Source organism: Micropterus dolomieu, linkage group LG21 (genome assembly GCF_021292245.1).
Source record: "Micropterus dolomieu isolate WLL.071019.BEF.003 ecotype Adirondacks linkage group LG21, ASM2129224v1, whole genome shotgun sequence".
Lineage (NCBI taxonomy): Eukaryota > Metazoa > Chordata > Actinopteri > Centrarchiformes > Centrarchidae > Micropterus > Micropterus dolomieu.
The window spans coordinates 2,199,013-2,221,672 of NC_060170.1; the positions used below are offsets into that span (position 1 = coordinate 2,199,013).

The following is a 22,660-nucleotide window of genomic DNA, read 5'->3' on the forward strand; positions in this document are numbered from 1 at the left end:
CTAATACTGTGTTTGACCCCCTTTCGCCTTCAGAACTGCCTTAATTCTACGTGGCATTGATTCAACAAGGTGCTGAAAGCATTCTTTAGAAATGTTGGCCCATATTGATAGGATAGCATCTTGCAGTTGATGGAGATTTGTGGGATGCACATCCAGGGCATGAAGCTCCCGTTCCACCACATCCCAAAGATGCTCTATTGGGTTGAGATCTGGTGACTGTGGGGGCCATTTTAGTACAGTGAACTCATTGTCATGTTCAAGAAACCAATTTGAAATGATTCGAGCTTTGTGACATGGTGCATTATCCTGCTGGAAGTAGCCATCAGAGGATGGGTACATGGTGGCCATAAAGGGATGGACATGGTCAGAAACAATGCTCAGGTAGGCCGTGGCATTTAAACCATGCCCGATTGGCACTAAGGGGCCTAAAGTGTGCCAAGAAAACATCCCCCACACCATTACACCACCACCACCAGCCTGCACAGTGGTAACAAGGCATGATGGATCCATGTTCTCATTCTGTTTACGCCAAATTCTGAATCTACCATCTGAATGTCTCAACAGAAATCGAGACTCATCAGACCAGGCAACATTTTTCCAGTCTTCAACTGTCCAATTTTGGTGAGCTCTTGCAAATTGTAGCCTCTTTTTCCTATTTGTAGTGGAGATGAGTGGTACCCGGTGGGGTCTTCTGCTGTTGTAGCCCATCTGCCTCAAGGTTGTGCGTGTTGTGGCTTCACAAATGCTTTGCTGCATACCTCGGTTGTAACGAGTGGTTATTTCAGTCAAAGTTGCTCTTCTACCAGCTTGAATCAGTCGGCCCATTCTCCTCTGACCTGATCTAGCATCAACAAGGCATTTTCGCGCACAGGACTGCCGCATACTGGATGTTTTGCCCTTTTCACACCATTCTTTGTAAACCCTAGAAATGGTTGTGTGTGAAAATCCCTAAACTGAGTAGATTGTGAAATACTCAGACCAGCCCGTCTGGCACCAACAACCATGCCACGCTCAAAATTGCTTAAATCACCTTTCTTTCCCATTCTGACATTCAGTTTGGAGTTCAGGAGATTGTCTTGGCCAGGACCACACCCCTAAATGCATTGAAGCAATTGCCATGTGATTGGTTGATTAGATAATTGCATTAATGAGAAATTGAACAGGTGTTCCTAATAATCCTTTAGGTGAGTGTATATGATGTCTGTCTGTCACTGTTAACAGAGACTCCAGTCTGCAGTGTAGTTCAATTGTAAAGTAATATTAGCCTTCATAATCAAAGAAAGTTTTTATACCATGTTGACACTTCTGGTTAGTCTGCATCACACTTTTCTTGATCAATTGATGGGTTCTGTAATGTGCCATTCTTCTGCCATTTTAAATAGCAGCTTTTATAGGGTATGGGAGATAACACTCTTATTGGTTTAATTCATGGTACTCCCAAAACACACCTATGATGAATTAAGAGACTAAATACCCCACTGCACGTTACTTTGTGCCCAGATTATGTGCCAGCACTTGCACCATGCACTTTAGACCATGCGCTATAGATCATTTAAATTGGGCCCTAGGTTCTTCTTGGTAAAAGGGAGTTTTTCCTTGCATGAAATGTTGTGTGTGTACTGCTATACATGAAAAGTGCAACGAGTGCAACTTCTGTAGCATATTTATAAAACTATTTTATGGAAACAGATTGACAGTTTTGACATCTCTCCTTCTATATGCCACAATGTTAGAGTGAAGCACAAGGCCCTGACAAAGCTCTGTGTCAAAACAAACATTCAACACCAAATCTTCTCTGCTCTCTGGGTTCACATTTCTTTCTAATCCTAAATCCTTATGGACTGTATGTAAATAACCTACATGTATGTGGTATTTTAAAGGTTTTCTACATGAAGCAATGATAAAGCATAAAAAGGCAACAGGCTGTCAGAAACCAGAGTTTATGGCTAAGAGGTCTTGGGGGTCTCCTAATGAGAAACTGACAGTCTGAGTTTTGCCCTCCTTCCCCATCATAGTCACAGTTTTGGCAAAGACAGATGAGGGCCCGTCTGGCCATGATGGATGGGCATTCTGATGAAGAGGACACAGCAGGGTCCCACAGGAAATGAGCAAGCCGTCACTCCCTCGACAATTCAATCAAAGAATCCACAATCATATTCAGCCAAAACTGGAGCCTGTGCCCCTGCAGTCAGAGTGCATTACCAGTCTGCCATTGATCCGGAAGACAGAAAAAATAGCTGTCTAATGATGAACGAAGGAGTGATCTTAACCCCCAACTCTAGCACCCAATATAGACTAATTCTGTATTAACCCCTCAGTCTAATGGGGATAATTCATCATATGAATGACAGCAGTGGCTTATACTTAAAGAGCAAAGGTTTTAAATCTTAGTGAAGATGTTCAAAGTGAAGAGGTTAAGGGAAGTATAAGAAAGTAAATTAGAATCAGCATTTCCAGTAGGACCATCAGCTCAACAAGCAAATGGGAGAATGAGAACCTCAAGCAGATTATGAAAAAAGCCAACTTCTACTGAATTGAAGAAGTCTAACTATGAAGTGTTCTACTCACATTTGCCCATAAATGCAAGGTAGATTTACAAAGTAGATTTATTTATCATTTTACAACACAATTGTATTGTATAATTCTACAAGTTGTTGTTTCCTTTATGCTTTTCACAAAAAGCATACATTAAAAATTATATACAGTAGATGGATGGATAAATAACAAGTAATAGAAATAAAACTATTTTGAGTTCTCCAAGTACTTTGGAGTCTAACAACAGGATGGGGAAAGAAACGGCTCTAAATTCAGTTCAATTCAAATCAATTTGATTTATATTGCGCCAATTCATAACAGAAGAAAAAAAGATGTATTTTTCTCACTGTGTGACTACTTGGTACTTTTGAAATGCAGCTATTTAATGTTACTTCATATAAACGTAGCTAACGTTACATAGCATTATTACATTATTACAGCATGATTACTGACCTCTGTTTCTGCTATAGGGATGAAACGATTACCGCTTTAATGGTAAACCATGGTAAAATTCCCGACAGTTATTATTACCGTACACATTTTAATTACCATGACAATCGGGTAAGGTTAACAGCGCTATTATAATCTCACGGCAAACACTGTCCAGCGTCTCCCAGAAGCATGCGCAGGATGCAATGTAGGTTCGTTTGGGTCGATGACAACACGGCGGAAGACAGCGCTGCGGAGGTTTTTCAGTCACTCTGAAGTCCGGTAGTATTTTAGTTTTTATGAGAGCGCTGAGGGAAACTTGATTGAAGAAAATGACATTATAGTGAACGTAGGGTGAGTTAACTTTTAGCTTTGGTTTGTCTCTCTGACTTGCTAACAGCGTGTAAACTGAAGTTCTCAGTGTTGCTGCTCTTGTAAAAACTCTATTGTTGTTCTGTTGCTGTGTGCGTCGTGTGTCGGCAGAGTCCACTGCACACATGTTACGCAGTTTAGTCAACCAACCAGCATATCTAGAAACGCTACAGACTCCTCTGTATTTACGTCAGTTGTTGGGCTCATTGCAGTTACTATCACTGTCTTCTACAATTTATTTGTTTTCATGTAATTGTCCATGGGGTCATTGTATTACCTATATAATATAAAATCTTGATAATGAACACTGATGATTTTCATATGTTTACAAAATGTATTTGCTTGTCGAAATGGTTTCAGTGTGTGTATCAGTACATTTGAATCTTTTTCGGCACATTTTTACAATACCATGATAATACTGATAACCATGATAATTTTGGTCACTATAATTGTGATATGAAATTTCCATACTGTTTCATCCCTATTCTGCTATTTTCATTTCTTATGCTGCTGTTGTTATAAAAGATTCAGATTCGGGTTGAACTACGCACTTTACAATGCTCCAGCCACATTTTGTTCACGCTGCCTATCTGTTATTTTTTTGTCTCGTCTAGTGTAGTTATATGTTTGTGTCTTGTCCTGTAAGTTGATAATTGTAATCTTGTATTGAATACCATGGGCCTTGAGAAACAGCATTTCAGTCATTTGTGTACTCGATAAGTGGATGAATGACAACAAACAAACTTGAACAAGCAGCCAAAAAGGAGATGTTAGCTAGTGCTAACTGCCTTCACTTTACCAGTAGTTAGAAGACAACAGACATATTTTAATGCAGTCGTGGGTGTACAGCGTGAACAAGAGGGGAAAGTCCAATATCCAGTTGCAGAGTGTGGGACTTTTTTTGCAAATCAGTTTCATGGTAGAGATTGTGTTGATGCTGAGCTGAAATCCACAAACATCATTCTGGTGCAGGTGTTGTTTTTCCTCAAGGTGTGTGAAAACTGAGTGGAGGGCAGTGTAGATGGCATCCTCTGTGGATCTGTTGGTTCTGAAAGCAAACTGGTGAGGGTCCAGGCTGGATGGGATGTTGTTCTTCATGTGCTGAAGAACCAATTTCTCAAAACACCACCATCATCTGGGACGATGGTGGCGGTCTTGAAGCAAGTGGGAACACTCTCCTGTGACTAGCGGATTAACAAATGTTTTTAGTACACGGCCAGAGATGTTATCAGGCCCAGCAGCGTTACTCATATTCACTCGCAGCAGGACTCTTCTCACCTTTGCTGTGGATACCGACAGTGGCCGGTCCTCTGGAGGTGGAGAAGACTTTACAGCAGACTCAAGTGCAGAATGTGCATACATTGGTTCCTGCGAATCCCTGTTATGTATGTGGAATGGTGGACTTGTCCATAACAATGAAAATTACTATAAGAAGAGGCAATTAAAGAACGTTAATAAATTGTGTATATATATATATATATATACACACACACACACTATGAACTCGTAAAAGTGAGACAGCAGGAATTTCGTACTGTGCTCCCATCAATATGCCTAGCGAATGCTCTCTGACCAACAAGACAGATGGACTACTGCTCCTCAACTGAACAAATATGGACTTCTACAGATCTGCCACCCTGTGCTTCACTGAAACCTGGCTCAGTGAGCACATCCTGGACAGCCTATTTTACCTGTCGGGATTTAATCTCCTCCGAGCGGACAGAGCTCTCAGGGAAAATGAGGGGAGGTGAAATCTGCTTCTATATAAATGAAGATTGGTATACAGATGCCACAATCATGTAGGATACTTATAGACGTTATTCATTAACTTTAAACCGCTTTATTCACCACAGACGTTTTCCTCGTTTATTCTGGTAGGTGTTTACGTCCCACCTCAGGTCTGTGTTAGTGAGGCGCTTCTATACCTGGCTGACCAGATAACCAACGTGCAGAAAAAACATTACAAACCAACAAACAAACCAGACTCCCTACTCTTTGTTCTCAGGGACTCTAACAGAAGCCATGAACTAGACCACTAGACCACTGCTGCACCATATTAAAGGACGGTTATCGCTCTGTTCCTCATGCAGCTTTGAGACTCTTTGATCATTGTCTGGTTTATCTTATCCCGACATACAGGCAGAAATTAAAATCTGCTAAGCCTGAGGTCAAGGAAGACTGTAGGAAGATCGAAACAATGAGGGAAAGCTGGATTTACAAACCTGCTTTGGTAGCAGTGATTAGAGTGTTTTTGAGGCTGCAGCCACAGACTTGGATGAACTAACTGACACTGTGACATCTTACATCAGCTTTTGTGAGGACATGTGTGTGCCGACTAAAACCTTCCGCACATACAACAACCAAAAACCCTGGTTCACAGCGAAACTCAGGCAGCTTCGTCAGACCAAAGAGGAGGCCTTTGTACAACCAGGCCAGGAACACAATGACTAAAGAGATCAAAGCTGCAAAGAGGTGCTATGCTGAAAAGCTAAATAACAGCTTTGCAGCCAATGACCCTGCGTCGTTGTGGAGAAGCCTGCGGACACTCACAAACTACAAGAGACCTGACGGTGTCTCACCATCGTGCCTGAAAATCTGTGCGGACCAGCTGGCCCCCATCTTCACTCAGATCTTCAACAGATCACTGGAGCTGTGTGAAGTTCCCTCCTGCTTCAAACGCTCCACAGTCATCCCGGTCCCAAAAAACCCTCCATCTCTGGACTAAATGACTACAGGCCCGTCGCCCTGACATATGTAGTCATGAAGTCCTTTGAAAGACTGGTGTTGGTCCACCTGAAGTACATTACAGGCCACCTGCTGGATCCTCTGCAGTTTGCCTACAGGGCTAACAGGTCAGTTGATGATGCTGTCAACTTGGGTCTGCATCACATCCTGCAACACCTCGACTCTCCAGGGACATATGCTAGGATCCTGTTCGTGGACTTCAGCTCGGCGTTCAACAACATCATCCCGGACATCCTCAGCACCAAACTCACCCAGCTCACTGTGCCAGCCTCCACCTGTCAGTGGATCACAGACTTCCTGACTGACAGGAGACAGCAGCTGAGGCTGGGGAACATCACATCCAGCATCCGGACCATCAGCACTGGCGCCCCCCAGGGGTGTGTGCTTTCCCCACTGCTCTTCTCCCTCTACACCAACGACTGCACCTCAGGGGACCAATCTGTCAAACTCCTGAAGTTTGCTGACGACAGAACGGTCATCGGCCTCATCCGGGATGGTGACGAGTCGGCCTACAGACGGGAGGTTGATCAGCTCAAAACTGTGGAGATGACCGTGGACTTCAGGAGGAGCCCCCCCACTCTGCCCCCCATCACCATTCTCAACAGCCCTGTGTCTGCTGTGGAATCCTTCAGGTTTCTGGGATCCACTATATCCCAGGACCTGAAGTGGGAGCCCAACACTGACACGATCATCAAGAAGGCCCAGCAGAGGATGTACTTCCTGCGTCAGCTCAGGAAGCTCAACCTGCCTAAGGAGTTGCTGATCCAGTTCTACACAGCCATCATCCTGTCTGTCCTCTGCACCTCCATCACTGTCTGGTTTGGATCTGCCACCAAAAAGGACAGGAGCAGACTACAACGGACAGTCAGGACTACAGAAAAAATAATCTGTGCCAACCTGCCCCCCATTCAGGACACGGGCAGGAAACATCACTGCAGATCCATCTCACCCCAGACACAACCTGTTCCAACTTCTCCCCTCTGGTAGGTGCTACAGAGCACTGTACGCCCAAACCAACAGACTCAGGAACAGTTTCTTCCCACAAGCCATCCCTCTGATGAACAGCTGATTTCGGACTCACAGTGTCAGGAACAATTCCTGTGCAATAACCCAGTAACTCTGTCTCTAATCAGCATCTGTTTACTGGTTTCCACTTATTATCTATTTATTCACCATTCTCTATTTCAGTGCTGTTCATACTATGTCATATTGTATATACTGTATACCAATACACCTACCTCAGGTCATAGGTCTTATTTATTTTTTCCAGCATCCTTTGCACTATGCTCCATCACACTGTGTACATTTACATGTATGCATGTATGTGTACCTGTATATCTTATCCACCTTCAACATGTACATAATGAGAATAGTTTACTCTTGCATCCTTTGCACTCTGATTACTGAACTATTTGTCAATATGTCTATATTGTTTTGTTCATAGTGTGTATATTAGTGTTGTCTATTCTGTAGTTTGTGTCTGATTTTATTATAAATTTATTTATTATTATATTATTATTTTATTATTGTATAAGTAAGCACATCGTGAGCAATGTACAATCCTGAGTCAAATTCCTCATATGTGTACACATACCTGGCAATAAAACTGATTCTGATTCTGGAAACCCCTGTCTGCCTTGAAATTTCTTCTTGGGAGAGACTGTGCTGATGCAGTATAACTACTTTTTGTCTTGTTGCTGTGCTCTGTTTTGCCATGGTATATGACTTTTGACAGTAAATTGACCTCAACTTGTTGTTGTTTGAGTGTTACTCACCCCGTTGTATTCCACCTACGTTATTTTTGAAAGCATTCTTACTTTAAAGCATTTTTTCCACACCTAAAACTTTTGCACAGTACTGCACAGGCATAGGTATAGACAGTGCAGCCACACTGGGGCCCGCGCTGTACAGCGTGAAGAGACTGCCGCAAAACTTCATTGTACATTGTAGCAACCCACATTACCTCATTAACTAATATAATGTGAACATTTGTCAAATAAACTCTCAAATATGCACATCTACCTTTGTCATGGTGTTAGTCAGTAGGCCTAGTCTTCTCAATAAAGTATGTAGCAAGCAAAGTATACAAAAACTATAGGCTTATATACAATCCTTTGATGAAACCATTAAAAAGATTCCACATAATGATTTATTGTCTTATTTTCTTTAATATGATATTATTATTTATTCGTGTCACATAGCCTACATATGCAATGATGATTGCTGGGTGTTCGTTTATATATATATATATATATATATATATATATATATTCTTTTCATGTGACAAGAGGACAAGACTCCGCTAGGTGAAATGCAGAATACGTGACACGCAGACTAGCAGAGCCCACCTGCAATCGAGCAGTCAGGCCAATCAGACCTAAAAGTGGTTGGAAGAAGAGACAGGAGAGAAAAGAGCAGGAGGAGAGGGTTGCAAAGCTCCCTAAATTAGATTCTTTAGGATTTACTAAAACTCCCTAGCCTAATGTCCCTCCTAGCAGCAGTACATCAGTTCAGCTTGCCTCCTCATCATCTACACAGCTGCCCTCATGTAGCAGGTTGGTAGTGGCAACCTGAGCAAGTTAGTTAATATTGGTGTAAATAATCATAACGTTGGGCTATTTTGTTGGATGTAAATTTTAAGAGTAGGTGTAAATACGTGTATTTTTAACTATGTATTATTTAACATTAGGATAAGTTGTAGGCTATAGGTTTTAGACGTTAATGTAGGTACCGGGTTGCTTGTTAGCATATGAATTATTGTGGTCATCTAACTTATAGCCTAGTAGATACTGGCTATTTTAAGCGCTTGATAATTATTAAATTCATTATTTAGTCTAATTTATTAATTAATTAGTATTTACACGTTTTCAGTTTCAGGCCGAACCAGTCGACAGAGTCAGAGCCAGGCAGTTCAGTTGCAGTCAGTACCTCAAGTAGCCCAACCCAAGCAGCAACAGCTATTGGAGATGACAGAAGGCAGGACCAGGTTGAGGTGACACCAGTCAGTAACAGTGAGACAGAGCAAGAGCAGGAGGACCAGCCACAGCCACTTCATCCTTACCCCATAGATAGGGGACATTTTGAAAATATGAAAATATTTTAGATCCTGATATAAAACGTTACATCATGACTACAGGTCCTTGTAAACCTAGTGGTCCTTTCCCCAGAAAACACAATCGTTGAGATTGGGGCATTTGTCTGAAAAAATGTAACTACACGACCATGTTACATGTTGAAGCCTGTGTGGTGTATGAACAGTGGAAACTCCATGGCACCATTGATGCGCAGCTGGAGAGGGACGTGCATAATGCGGTGCTGTTTTGGAGACAGGTGCTGAAACGCGTTGTGAATGTGACACTAACACTAGCTTCGTGCAACCTAGTGTTCCTGGGACATTTTGGGATAGCCAAACAGTGGCAATTTTCTAGCCGTTATTGAGCTGCTGGCAAATTATGACCCTCTGCTGCAAGAGCTGATCAAACGACCCAATGGGTCAGTCAAATACCTCAGCCCCTCCATCCAAAATGAGCTTTTATATATATATATATAAAAATTTTCTTTCCTTCCTCACAGCTAGTTCAGCAGGACATTACGTCTGAAATAAACCAAGCACCATTTTTTTCAATTATCATGGATACCACACAAGATGTGTGTGTGGGGGGGTGTATGGTGCAAGTAAGATAATGAGTCTGTGTTTGTGAAGTATGAGGCTTCAGACTGACTATGTTGTTAAAAAGAAAAGTTCAGTTCATTGGCCTTGTCCTTGAGGAGAGATAAACCAGTGCGCAGGAGAAGATAGGAAGGCCAGCTGCAAGTCGTTTTCCCGCTCGGATGGAGGAAGGGAGGGGAATAATTTTTAATCCAATTTAGGTTGATTCGGTAACATTTATCCGGATCAGTGTCCTTCAATCGCTCTCATCCTCAGCGTCATATGTGCATCCAGTTCATGTAGTGATTTCGACATTTCTTCTAATTTCATTGTCAGACCAGTGGTTACTCTCAGCAGCTCACCAGACTGCGCCCCGATGGTGTCAATCCTCCTCTGCACTTCCACAGCTTTTCGTTCACCCCATTTAAGCACTCTTTAAAGTTCCCCAGACAGCTTTTGGGTAAATTTACTGGCGGCTGTCTGAGATTCCAAGCCCGATAATCAGGAAGCCCACTAACAAAATTCCAATTATCCATAAATCTTTAATGTCCTCCACAGATAAAACATCCAAGCAAACCGTTTGCCAGGTCTCCCACGAGTCGCAAGCGTAGCCTGCAGCGAATGTTCCACTGGGACAGTTCGGCTCACCCAGATAAGAGGGGAGAGTAGGAAAAGCACGACTGCTCTCTACAGTAGCAGGAAGAGCCATGGTGGGCCATGCTTACCAGCATCATCTCCACAGAGTCCTCAGATCACTCAGATGTTACACTGAAGCGACTATGCCCCACACGCTGGTCCTTTAGATATGAGTCCATTGTAGCTATACAGTACAGATATGTGGACGTGATGAAAGCACTGACAAAAATATCCCTGACAAGTGACAAGAAGGATGAGCGTGGTGAAGCTGCAGGACTAAAGAAAGAAATTGAGAAATTCCCTTTCATTTTTTTAGTGGTTCTGCAGACTACTGTGTTGGAGAGTGTGAATGCTGTTTCTAAAACGCTCCAAGTGCAGAGATACAGAAGGCAGTGACATTGCTGGACAACACTACACAGAGCCTGTCTGAGTACCGTGGCGCTTTTGACCAGGCAAAGATGATAGCACAGACGCTCGTAGAAAAATGGGGAGCTCAGACCACCTTCGAAAACGTGAGAGTCTGAATAATAAAACGTCATTATGACGAGTTGTGTGAAGATGAACATCTGTCCAACGCAGAACGCTATTTCAGATTGAATGTTTTTTACCCTAATCTGGACACAGTAATCAACCAGCTCTCTCAAAGATTCAACAGTATGAGAGAAACCTCTGTTTGAGGCCCTACAGCCCATGACTCCCAGCTGGCAGGGGATGATGAACTGTTTGATAAGGCAAAACGTCTGGCTTACCACTATAACAGGGACATAGGGATTACGTTTCCTGGACAGCTGCTGTCATTCAGGGCCTGTTTTAGAGCAGAAATTGCTCAGCAGTCCTCAATCTCCCAACTTGCCAAGATGTTAATTGTGGATCTTCACTCTGTAACATCCACCTTTGACAAGGTGTGCACTGCCCTGTTATTATTTATATCATTACCTGTGACAGTGGCAACAGCTGAGTGCTCCTTCTCCAAATTAAAAGCATGAGTGGCCATACTATCCATTGAGCGCACCAGAGCCCAGGAATTGAACATCAAGGACATTGTCGAAGATTTTTCCAAACACAAGGCCTGTCGGATGCCATTCAAATAGGTGAGTACATGTACATTTTCAAGGGATTTGGTGTATCTGACGGGCTGCCGTGCCCCTGTTTGAAAGGCGGTTATCATTTCAAGGTCAGGTTGCTGCCGAGCAACTAACTGTGTGTGTGTGCTGTGGGTATTTAACTGTGTGGGCCCCGTAGCTGGTCAGTTTTCAGGACATGGAGTTGTTTTTAGTAAGTAGTAGCCTATTGCAGCACTCATCTTTCTTATTTACCAAAGTCTCTCTGGCCTCTCTTGTCAAAAAGGAATGCTGCTGCCATGATTTGTGAGGTTATTGTAGCCTACTAAAATGCCCCAAAAATGCTTCGTAACTTGCTTCTGATAACTTTCTCTTTGACTTCTGTACTTTGCAAATACAGTAGGCCTACTCTAGATTACACATTCCCACTGTAAAATCCAACACATGACTGGTATATAAGGCTGCTGCGGCCGTGCGCACACAGCGCAGCAGCAGTGCATATGTGTAGGAGAGAGACGCACACAAAGAGAACTGTTGAATGTCATGTTAATATGGAAATAAATCAATTTAAGGAGCTTTAAATTAGGTAATTACGCCATCTAATCTTATCAGTTTTTAAACCGTGGCAAAACCAGGATGACGAGGTTGTTTGTATCCAAGAAATGTGTCTTTGGGGCGGCAGTGGCTCAGGAGGTAGAGCGGGTTGGCCGTTAATCGGAAGGTTGGTGGTTCAATCCCTGGCTCCCCCTGGTTGCGTGTCGAAGTGTCCTTGGGCAAGATACTGAACCCCGCCAGTGTATGAATGAGTGTGAATGCTAGTTTCCGTTTGAGCACTTAGGCTCAGTGTATGAATGTGTATGACTGGTGAATGCAGATGTAGTGTAAAAGCACTTTGAGTGGTCGAAAAGACTAGAAAGGCGCTATACAAGTACGGAGCATTTACTTTACCCGTTTCTGAGATCAGTGGAAACGGGAGGGGGTCCATGACAACATTTCCATTCTAAACTGCAAACTAAGTCTCCCTGTCCATTGTCTTCTGAGTCATGAGTCCCACCTGATGGATACCAGAGCTTGTCACAGGTCCTTAAAGAGACTTTGGAATCAGGGACACGGTCAGGCCAAGCAAGTTGTGATTCACTAAACTTGCTTAGCACATGGTTAGTATTTGCTCTCAATCTTTGTTATTCATGCTCTGGTAGTTGTTGCAGGCCTGTCGTAAATCGAGAAATTGTCATTTTACTTTTCCATTAGTGACCTCCTGGGTCCTGCTAAGGTCATGGGACAGCCGGGGAAGAGTCTATCTGACTCTGGATAGACTTAGAATTCTTCAAAATCACACCATCACCATCTTGACTATGCTACATGTCAATGAAAAATTTCATCTTTAGAAGACAGAGTTACTCGAAGCACCTATTTTGCTTAATCTGCTTTCACTTGTGTCCTAATGGGTAAAGAGTTGATTTGCAGCTCTGTCCTGTCATCCAAGTTCCTGTGTTCAATACTTGTGTAACTGTTCCAGTGCAGAAACAATTATCTGACATCAAAGAAGCATCAAAGCTGCATCCTTTATCTACCACGCCTTTTCTTGCTCTCAGCAACCAAACAGCTATTGATCTTTTTCTACCTCCCTCTTCCCTGTGTTTCTCATTCCCTCTTTCAGCCCTACTAGAAGAAATTCTAACACAAGGAGAACACTGCTAAAAACACATTTTTTCCACTACAGTTGTTTAATAATTTAACCTATTGCATAATTGTTTCCTTGGCATGATATAATCCTGACTTTCTGCAAATGGAAGAGAGCTGTGATTTGTTTCATGCTAGCAGTAAAGCTGTGATGCTGTGGTCCTAATGGGAGTTGTGACTGCATGTGAGTCATCATCCGCAGGCTCTTATCCTTGTCTCTAATCATCCCCGGGAGGAAGGCTGTGAGGGAAAGGAGCAGTCAAGAGGAAAAGCACAGTGTCTAAGTAACAATGCACAGGAAAGACTAACCGGTTCATACTGACATACTTTCCACAGACTGGTTTTTAACTTCTTTGGCTGGGTATCACAATAAACATTATCAGAATTTTACAGAAATAAAGTTACAGTCACTGTAAAGTAAGGAATTTAATCCAGTGCAACCATAACAGTTCCTAGTGCCAAGAAAAAGAGTGTGGACCATTAGGAATTACATTTGCTACTTCTAGGCTGGATTACTGCAATTCCTTATTATCAGGTTGCTCGAATAAGTCTCTTTAAGCTGATGATACACAGGGCAACTTTTTGAGCAATGTTGCTGGAGGCAAGTCCGACTATGTTTTGAACGTATAGCGGGGCGGGTGGTGGAGTGGTGGGTGAAGGGGATTACGGTAGTAATCTTTACTCATTACCACTGACGGCAACGTTGCCCAGCACGATTGCTCTAAAAGTTGTATCATCAGCTTAAGACTCTTCTGTTGATCCAGAGTTCTGACAAGCACCAGAAAAAGAGATCATATTTCTCCTGTTTTAGCTTCTCTGCTCTGGCTCCCTTTGAAATCCAGAATAGAATTTAAAATCCTTCTTCTCACCTACAAAACTCTTAACAGTTGGCCACCATCTTATCTTGAAGTGCTCATAGTACCTTATTACCCCACCAGAGTGACCAGCCCATAAAGCATGGACAGCAGCCCAATGGCCCATTTTCAGTACTGACACTGGGCTGGTCCTGTCACATCTCTGACTAGCTCCCACTTTTCTCCACCACTCTGTCATCTGTTTCTAGGTGTTAGAAGTACAAAGGGGATGCGGAGAAGTTGCCGGGCAAAAACAAAATAAAAATCTTATGATGGATGCCGCCAAAATAAACGATATGTTTTCTACCAAGGCTGCAGTAGCTTCAACATCAGCTGCAGTATCCGACATTATGGAGCCCTAAGCACTTTTAGAAGGAAAGGATAGCGGGGCCCCTGCCAGGCAGAGGAGGAGGTACACTCTTGAACAAAATCTTAAGACCGGGAGAAACACTGCAAGTACTCGCATTTCGCGTTGGTGGATCATAACCGGGAAGGGAAGTTTACAAAAACGGACGTCAGTTCCAGACCGTGGATGCCCTTCGTGAAGCCATCTTCACCACATGGAGCAACGTTCCCAGCAGCCTCCTGGGAACAGTCGCATCAAGCATGCAGAAACGAGTGTTTGAAGTGATCAACAAGAACGGTGGGGCTACTCACTACTGAGTCCTTTTTTGACACTTTTAGTTCTGTTGTAGGTTTATTTTTGGGCTATGGTCTTAAACTTTTGATCAGCTGATGAACAGCCTGTTTGAGTTTAAATGCAGTTTTCAATAAATTGCCTACTCTCTATTTTTTGTCTCTTGCTCCTGTTTCTTCTTTTGGCATTTTGAAGCAGTACTTACAACCCGGTTATGATCTACCAGCGCAAAATGCGAGTACTTGCAATGTTTCCCCCGGTCTTTGTTCAAGAGTGTATAAGACAGCGAAGTACAGTGCCAGAGTGACCTTGAGGTTCCCTTAATAAACTTGTGACTGTATAATATGGCCTATTATTCCACACCTGTAGCATGTTACTAAAATGAATACTTATGTATTAAGTAAATGCAGCTATTTGCTCATTTGCAGTATGTTATTGTTGAAACTGTGCAGTTGTTAGGGAATTCCAACAATTCTGGACCTAATAATAATTTGAAATGATACTGTGGCTTCTAGCAGAGTTTTTTCTTTGACAATTACTTGTACTTGAGTATGAGTTGTGTACTCCATGACTACCTCTGATCACCAGGGAGTTAGTAAAATGCGAATGAGTACACTGATCCACTTGCACTTGTACACTTATTCATGGCACTTACTACTTAGCCTTAAAGTGTTTTGGGGGAAATATTACAGTAGGTACAGATATTTAAGAGGACTGCAAGGATAGTGTGTCTGTTCTGTGTCTGCAGACCTACTGTATTGTGTTGAATGGACAAAAAATCGGCCCGGGCATTTTTGGCCCATGACTTACTAAGCCCTGACTTACAGTATGAATTCAGGAATTTGGCAGGTACAACTATTTGGGTGAAACCCAGGGAGGGGTTCTAAAGAGTGCGTCCGCAGGTTCGGCTGGTGGGCAAGGTGCCCCGAGGTGGGATACTGGTTCTTGGAAGTCTCCCCAGGAATGAGAGGTGGATCTGGGGCATATAGAAGTTGCTGGATGGGGTGTTGTTCCTGGAAGTGCACACAGGGATGAGTGCCTGTTCAAGGGATCGGAGATCCAGCAGGAGTGGGTTTTTTCTCTGGGTGTCTTCCCTAGATATGAGTGCTTACATGTCTTCCTTTCCTGGGGCTTTATTATAAGAAAAAATTCAGGGAAACAGTTTAACCAACAGATATTGCAGCAAATCATTCAACCAGTTGGGTGACCACTTTAACTGTCAAACATTAATTTTAACACTATTAATAAGTGTTAAACAACACAGTTTTGCTCATTACTATTAGATAAGGGAGAAGTCAGTTGGCAGATCTTGAGGAGTCTCAGAAGGGGTTTATTGAATTCCCCATGGAATTCCAGAGTCATAAACGACACTGCAGTGTGTTTGTGAATGTGGGGAAACATTCATTGTGATCACTACATGTTCCACCAGGTTCTTTGGATGTCTACTGTAAATGGCTTACTTGAGGTGTGTCCAGAGCATTTCTTTTGGGTTGAGGTCTAGGCTTTAACTGGGCCACTCCAAAAAGAGTATTTTCTTTTTGTAGAGCCATTCTAAGGTAGATTCACTTTGGTGTTTTGGGTTATTGTCCTGCTGCATAACCCAACCTCTAGTGAGCTTCAACTGGCAGAGTGACAGCCTGACATTTTCAGCCTGACAAGATGTCTTGCTAAACTTGTGCAGTCATCCTCCCTTCCATGATTGAAAGTTTCCCAGGCACTGAAGCAGCAAAGCAACCCCAAATCATAATGCTCCGTCCACCATACTTTACCGTTGGGGGTGATGTTTTCATGACAATATGCTGTGCCTTTGTTATGCCAGATGTAGTGCTGTGTTTTCTTCCCAAGCACCAGTAGTGTTGTGGGGTATCCAGATGCTCTCTTTGGCAAACTTCAGGTGTGCAGCAATGTTATTTTTTTGGAGAGCAATGGTTTCTTCTATGTGCGGCCAATCTAGGGAGATTTGCAAGAGTTAACAGTTGTCTCTGTTTGTCGAAAACTTGTCTGATGGATGGATATCTAAACTCTTGGGGATGATTGTACTAACTACAAATCAATAATTATTGATATAAGGTTTCAGAGAGGTCTTTTCCCTGAGGCATGGTTCACATCAGCTGAGGCAAGGGGCGTTGCTAGACATAAAACTCTACTGGGGCACAGGCCCCCTCATCCCCAATGTACATTTTTGATTTTGATATATTTTTCATTGAAGTGTATGAAATGCGTTAGTATGTGCCTTACCAGCTTCCCTTGCTTAGCCCATTAATATTGGCACTGTCATGTCAGAAAGGGCTTTGACCGAAGCATAAGCACACACACACACGTAAGAAAACTTCTGCTATGGGGCCCTCCTATCTGACTTGTGAGCCAAGTAAACAATTTGCCATTGCTGCACAGTCGCATGACCAGCATAGTGATCTCACTACAATCCTCCCTCCTTTAAAACAGTCCGTCTCTGTAATAAACCTGAATAGAAACCTCTTCTAGAAAAATCCACTGCTGATTTGAATGGACCTCATAAAGGCTGATAAGACTAATGCTGGCTGTGCATCTCTGGCTGTGCTCATACTGACTGAGGCTGTCTGTATTTCACCTGGGTCAGTGTAACCTTCTAAAGACGTCTGAGCTGGGTCTGTGCTTGTACTGGCTGATGATCCAGCATCTACTCTACTGATAAATTTAAGCATATCTCCTGTAAAGTACAGATACCAATACTTGCCAGATATTTATTTTATCAGCTGCATCAGGCCCATTCAAACTGGCTCCCCAGGTTTCCTTTAATACATTTTCAAAGGTAAAATAACTATTTATAGTATAACTTGGCTGAATATGTGATGCTTATTATTTACTGAAAGATGTGCATCCATATTGCCCAGTCTTCTTTGCTAATCAACATTTTAATAGTCACTGTGAATCCATTGCTTTCCATCTTGGATTAGTCCATAGTTGTAACTAAACATTCACTGAGAGAAGAACTATTGTCTCGTTTCAAAATTATGAGTGCCCTCACATACATGTGTTGTCTGCTGGAATGCAATAAGGTCGAGCTGCAGACTGTAGCACCGCTCAGCTGGACCATTCTCCTGGAATGTGCGAGTTTCATTTTGTGCATGTGCGTATGAACGCATGTTTTCGCCAGGGCTGGAAATTAACACCCGCCAAGCGCCAAATGCAGGAAGATTTTCCGTTTGGCGGCTAAATGTTGGAAGGCTACCCGCCACATTGGCGGGTATACGTATTCGGTATGATGCCGCCATATAATATCTTTTTGACGGTATCTAACAGCAGATCAGCGTGTCGTGTTGTGTCACACAAGAGGGATCTAAAGTTGAGTAACACACAGATTAGGGGTGTTCATTGGTTGTTGTTTATGTTCATTTCAGGTTTCTTGTGTTTGATTGGCTTAGATGTGCACACCTGTCAACCCTCTCGTTTTCCCCGGCCTTCTCCCGTATTTTACTGTTTTTCCCGTTAAAATATTTCCCAGTAAATCTCCCGTTTATTTATTTATAAAGGCAGTGGCAGCATGTAGAACAGCTCTGTAACAAAAGGTAAGTCGACAGCATCAGCAAATAAAACAAGAAGAAGAAGAAAAGCAGTGCGACGGGTTCAGGATGGATGATGCGTTGCTAAACAGAGTTTTTCACATGCATTTGCCTGTAAAATAGATACGTGCGAACCAGAAAAATTATTTACGATGTGCGATGCAACCTAAAGTTATTTTTGTGCAAGAATGGTGAATGAAAATTTTTTGTTAGTACTTAGCATAAATAAATTACAGACCAATGTAGACTGTTTTTCTTGCACAAAGATTTAATAAATGAAAACAACCTACAATTAGTATTAGGCCTATAGTAGTGATAAAATTTATATGAAAGTTTAATGAATATAGTGGGGGGCATGATTAAGAGTGAGCAGCGATGAGATTTAAGTTGAATGATTAATAAGCTTCTTAGTAGATAAGTAAGTTTAGTTTAGTGTTATGTCTTAAGTACATTTAAGAGCAATAAATTCATTTTGCTTCAAATTTCAATCTGTTGTCTTCACACCATACAGCAAATCTGACCCGTTTTAAACACTCATGCAGTTACAAATTCATCCCGTTGTCATCCCTGTTTGACATCCTTGCTCGCCAATTACAAGCGCCATGCTCCTCCAACAGGGCAAATACATTTTAAAAAAACGAGAAAATCAAAACTGAAGAAAAACATGGGATGATGGCGCCAGCCGAACTGACACAGGCAGCATCTGTGCCACGGTTTTGTCCATCGTCAACTCACACTGAAGTGTGAGCAGAGCGGAGCGTTTGGCCTACACATTGTTGACTTGTTGTTCTGTAAATGCTCCGTATTTGTATAGCACCTTTCTAGTCTTTTCAACCACTCAAAGCTTTTTACACTACATCTGCATTCACCAGTCATACACATTCATACATACTCATATTATAAGTGCTCAAATTTTCACACTCACAGAACAGCCGCCAGGGGAAAATCGGGGTTCAGTATCTTGCCCAAGGACACTTTGACACGCAACCAGGGGGAGACAGGGATTGAACCGCGACCTTCCGATTAACGACCAACCCGCTCTATCTCCTGAGCCACAGCCGCCCTAAGTTTTGTGTGCTTCAACTGCAGAAAGCAGCTCTCTATGAGCCCGTTCTGCTCTCTGCAGGCTAATGTTACATATCCACATTTCAGAAGAGTGTTTTGCCTGTCTGATTTTGCTGACTTGCTGATTTGTTCAGTTATCCTTGATTTTTGCAGTTCTACTGTGGTTAAGTAGGCTGCGTAGTTAAATTGTTTCTTTTTCTGTGTGTTTTAACTGTTTAAATGTTTATTGTTGATGTACGATCGGGAGTCTTCCTGCCTGGTTCATCTGCTCTGTGCTGCTTGAATCTTGAACTTCAGCAAAACTTCAGTAAAAAAAATAAATAAATCGCAAATCTAATTGCAATCACAATCTCTGGCAGAAAAATCGCAATTACATTTATTCCCCAAATCGTTCAGCCCTGAGAGAACACGTTTACCAGACTGCAGTTCCCAAAAGTCACTCATTTTCTCTTCTTGTGCACAGGTGGAAAGTCCCTCTTTGTCCTCTCATCAACGTTGTAAAAACTCGCTTTCAACACTGACTTGTTTTTGCCACGTTTCATATTGTTAACAACGTACCGTTTAACATTAACCAGTAGTTTTATTTTGAAAGTGTAACCGGACGTTGCATACAGTCCCCTCCAAAAGTATTGGAACGGTAAGGCAAATTACTTTGTTTTTGTTGTTCACTGAAGACATTTGGGTTTAAGATCAAAAGATGAGTATGAGACAAGAGTTCAGATTTCAGCTTTTATTTCCTGGTATTCACATCTAGATGTGTTAAACAACTCAGGACATATCGCCCTTTGTTTGAACCCACCCATTTTTCAAGTGAGCAAAACTATTGGAACATGTGACTGACAGATGTTTCTTGTTGCCCAGGTGTTGCCTTTTAGGTTGATTGTCCAAACATTAAATAGCTCTGCATGACTAGTCTAAGTTTTCATCCTTGGTTCAAACCTATAAAGACTGCATTTCCTGTTCAAGAGGATAAACCAACATGAAGACCAGAGAGCTGTCTAGGGGAGAAAAGCAAGCCACTGTCAAGCTGAGAAAAGAAGGAACGTCGACCAGAGCCATTGGACAAACATTGGGCATAGCAAGAACAACAATTTGGAATGTCCTGGAACTACTGGTGTACTGAGCAACAGACGTCCAACAGGTCGGCCAAGGAAAACAACAGTAGTTGATGACAGAAATATGGTGAGAGCTGTGAAGAAAACCCCCAAAACATCAGTAAGTGACATCAGCAACCACCTCCACAGTGCAGGGGTGAAGGGATCACAATCCACTGTTGGAAGAAGACTCAGAGAGCAGAAATATAGAGGCCACACCACAAGATGCAAACCACACATCAGCAGGAAGAATTGGAAGGCCAGATTGAAATTTGCAAAGTAGCACAGAGATGAGCCGCAAAAGTTCTGGAACGCAATCTTGATGAATGAATTCAGAAGTGTACAGAAACATTTACAGATAAATGCATTGAAACTAATGGGGAGGAAGTTTATCATGCAGCAGGACAATGAGCCAAAGCACACTGCCAACAAAACAAAGGACCTCATCAGGGGAAAAAGTGAAAGGTTTTAGACCAGCCAAGTCAATCACCTGACCTTAACCCAATAGAGCAGCATTTCACCTCCTTAAGAGACTGAAGGGAGAAATACCCTGAAACAAACAAGAACTGAAAGAAGCTGCGGTAAAAGCCTGGAATAGCATCACAAATGAGGAATGCAACAGTTTGGTGATGTCGATGGGTCGCAGGCTTGAGGCAGTTATTGCAAGCAAGGGTTATGCCACCAAATATTAAATGTTATTTACTTTAAGATTATTTGTTCCATTACTTTTGCTCACCTAAGAATGCTGTGGTCTAATACAAACAGTGATAAGTCCTTTGTTTTAGTGTTGTTTAACACATCAAGATGTGAATACCAGGAAATGAGAGCTGAAATTCTGAACTCTTGTCTCATACTCATCTTTTGATCTTAAACCCAAATGTCTTCAGTGAACAACAAAAACAAAGAGTGAGTGAGTGAGAATGTTTTTATGTAGACAAAATTTTGGCTATATCGTCCAGCCCTAAATGTAATGCTTTTAACTTTAACAACAAAAATCAAGGATTGCAACTTGTTACTGGTAGATGGTCAAGAACAGTTAGCTAAGAAGGCACATTTGTGTCAGTAGTCCTTCCCAAAAAGGTTCAAAAGTACCCAAAAACTCACTCAGGGACATATGGATCAATTCCCTGTCTTCCCTGTTCTCATTAATTGACCGATCTCATTTTTATCTAAATCTAATTGCATTTCCTATCATAGCCACATATCGTAGACTTGTTCTTTGAAGAAGGTTGGAGCACTCATCCTCACTTACAAGAACCACAACTCAAACTGGCACGCCACACTCACCAGGAACTGTGGACTGCCTTCAGGGTATCTGTCCAGCTCTTGGTCCAGGTGAGCCAGGTCCTGGTTTATGCTGTCCAGCTCAGCCTGCAGGCTCTTGTACTCCTGGTGATCCCGGTCAAACTCCCGTTTGTAGGTCAGACGTTCATGCTCATCCACAACGGAAGGAAACGAACTGCAGAAGAGAACAGAATGAAATGTATTATGTTGAAACTGGACATTAATAGTAACACCCTCTGTTAAATACACTCGGTAATGCACACACGGGATGGATGTATGGTGAAGAAATACAAATCAAACCCAGTCACAGTGTCATTCATCATAGCTAGAAAAGCAGCTTAATTATCTTTCTCATGATCATTACTATTATTGGTAGTCAGATCCCTTCACATCCACTTACACAGTGAAGTCCTCCTCCAGGTCATCTCCAGACTCCACACCAGTGTCATACTCCTTTGGCCTGGGCTTCAGCACCCCCACAGAGCTGCTGATTTCAGAGTCTCTGCAAATAGAATAAATGATTTATACATTTTTGTGGCAGCCTTGGTTTTTAGGGCCCGAGCACGACCGTGCGAGGTCCCTATTGAATTTGCTCGGATTATATATATATTTTTTTTTTCCTGCAAAGTAGGCCCAACTGACATGGCCTAAACATACTCGAAAACTCACCAAAATTTGCAAACATGTCAGAACCGGTGAAAAATTTCGTATTCTACAAGTTTCGCACATGGGCGTTGCAAAATGACTCGCTAGCGCCACCTAGAAAATTGGAAGAGATTAGCCCCTTGTTCACGTTCAACCTACATGTACGAAATTTTCTGGGGACATGTATCATATCAAGACGCACAAAAAAGCCTCAAGAACCCATAGCCTAAAGTCAACAGGAAGTCGGCCATTTTGAATTTTACGGCCATTTTTGGATAATTTACACACTTCGTACTTTAACAAACTCCTCCTAGGGATTTAGTCGGATCGACGTCAAATTTCTGCTGTGCCTTCTAAAGGCATTGACGATGAAAAGTTGTGCTATTTGCGCGTTTTCGTCAATGGGCGTGTCCGTGGCGTCGATGATTC

The 22,660-nt window shown here is 42.4% G+C and overlaps 2 protein-coding genes across 2 annotated transcripts in view; both read right to left on the reverse strand.

Moving 5' to 3' along the window:
* The window catches only part of LOC123959780 (voltage-dependent N-type calcium channel subunit alpha-1B-like), a 69,804-nt gene extending 66,757 nt beyond the window's left edge, over positions 1–3,047 (reverse strand). Inside the window, exon 1 of the mRNA XM_046034060.1 lies at positions 2,989–3,047. The gene's annotated coding sequence lies outside the window, so the exon portion shown is untranslated. The remainder of the gene's footprint in view (positions 1–2,988) is intronic.
* A 12,437-nt stretch (positions 3,048–15,484) lies between these two features.
* LOC123959781 (voltage-dependent P/Q-type calcium channel subunit alpha-1A-like) overlaps positions 15,485–22,660 on the reverse strand; it is a 63,926-nt gene continuing 56,750 nt past the window's right edge. Inside the window, exons 6-8 of the mRNA XM_046034061.1 lie at positions 21,987–22,086; positions 21,555–21,761; positions 15,485–15,614 (exon numbers count right to left, since the gene is read on the reverse strand). Coding sequence (XP_045890017.1) covers positions 15,485–15,614; positions 21,555–21,761; positions 21,987–22,086 — 437 coding nt within the window. The remainder of the gene's footprint in view (positions 15,615–21,554; positions 21,762–21,986; positions 22,087–22,660) is intronic.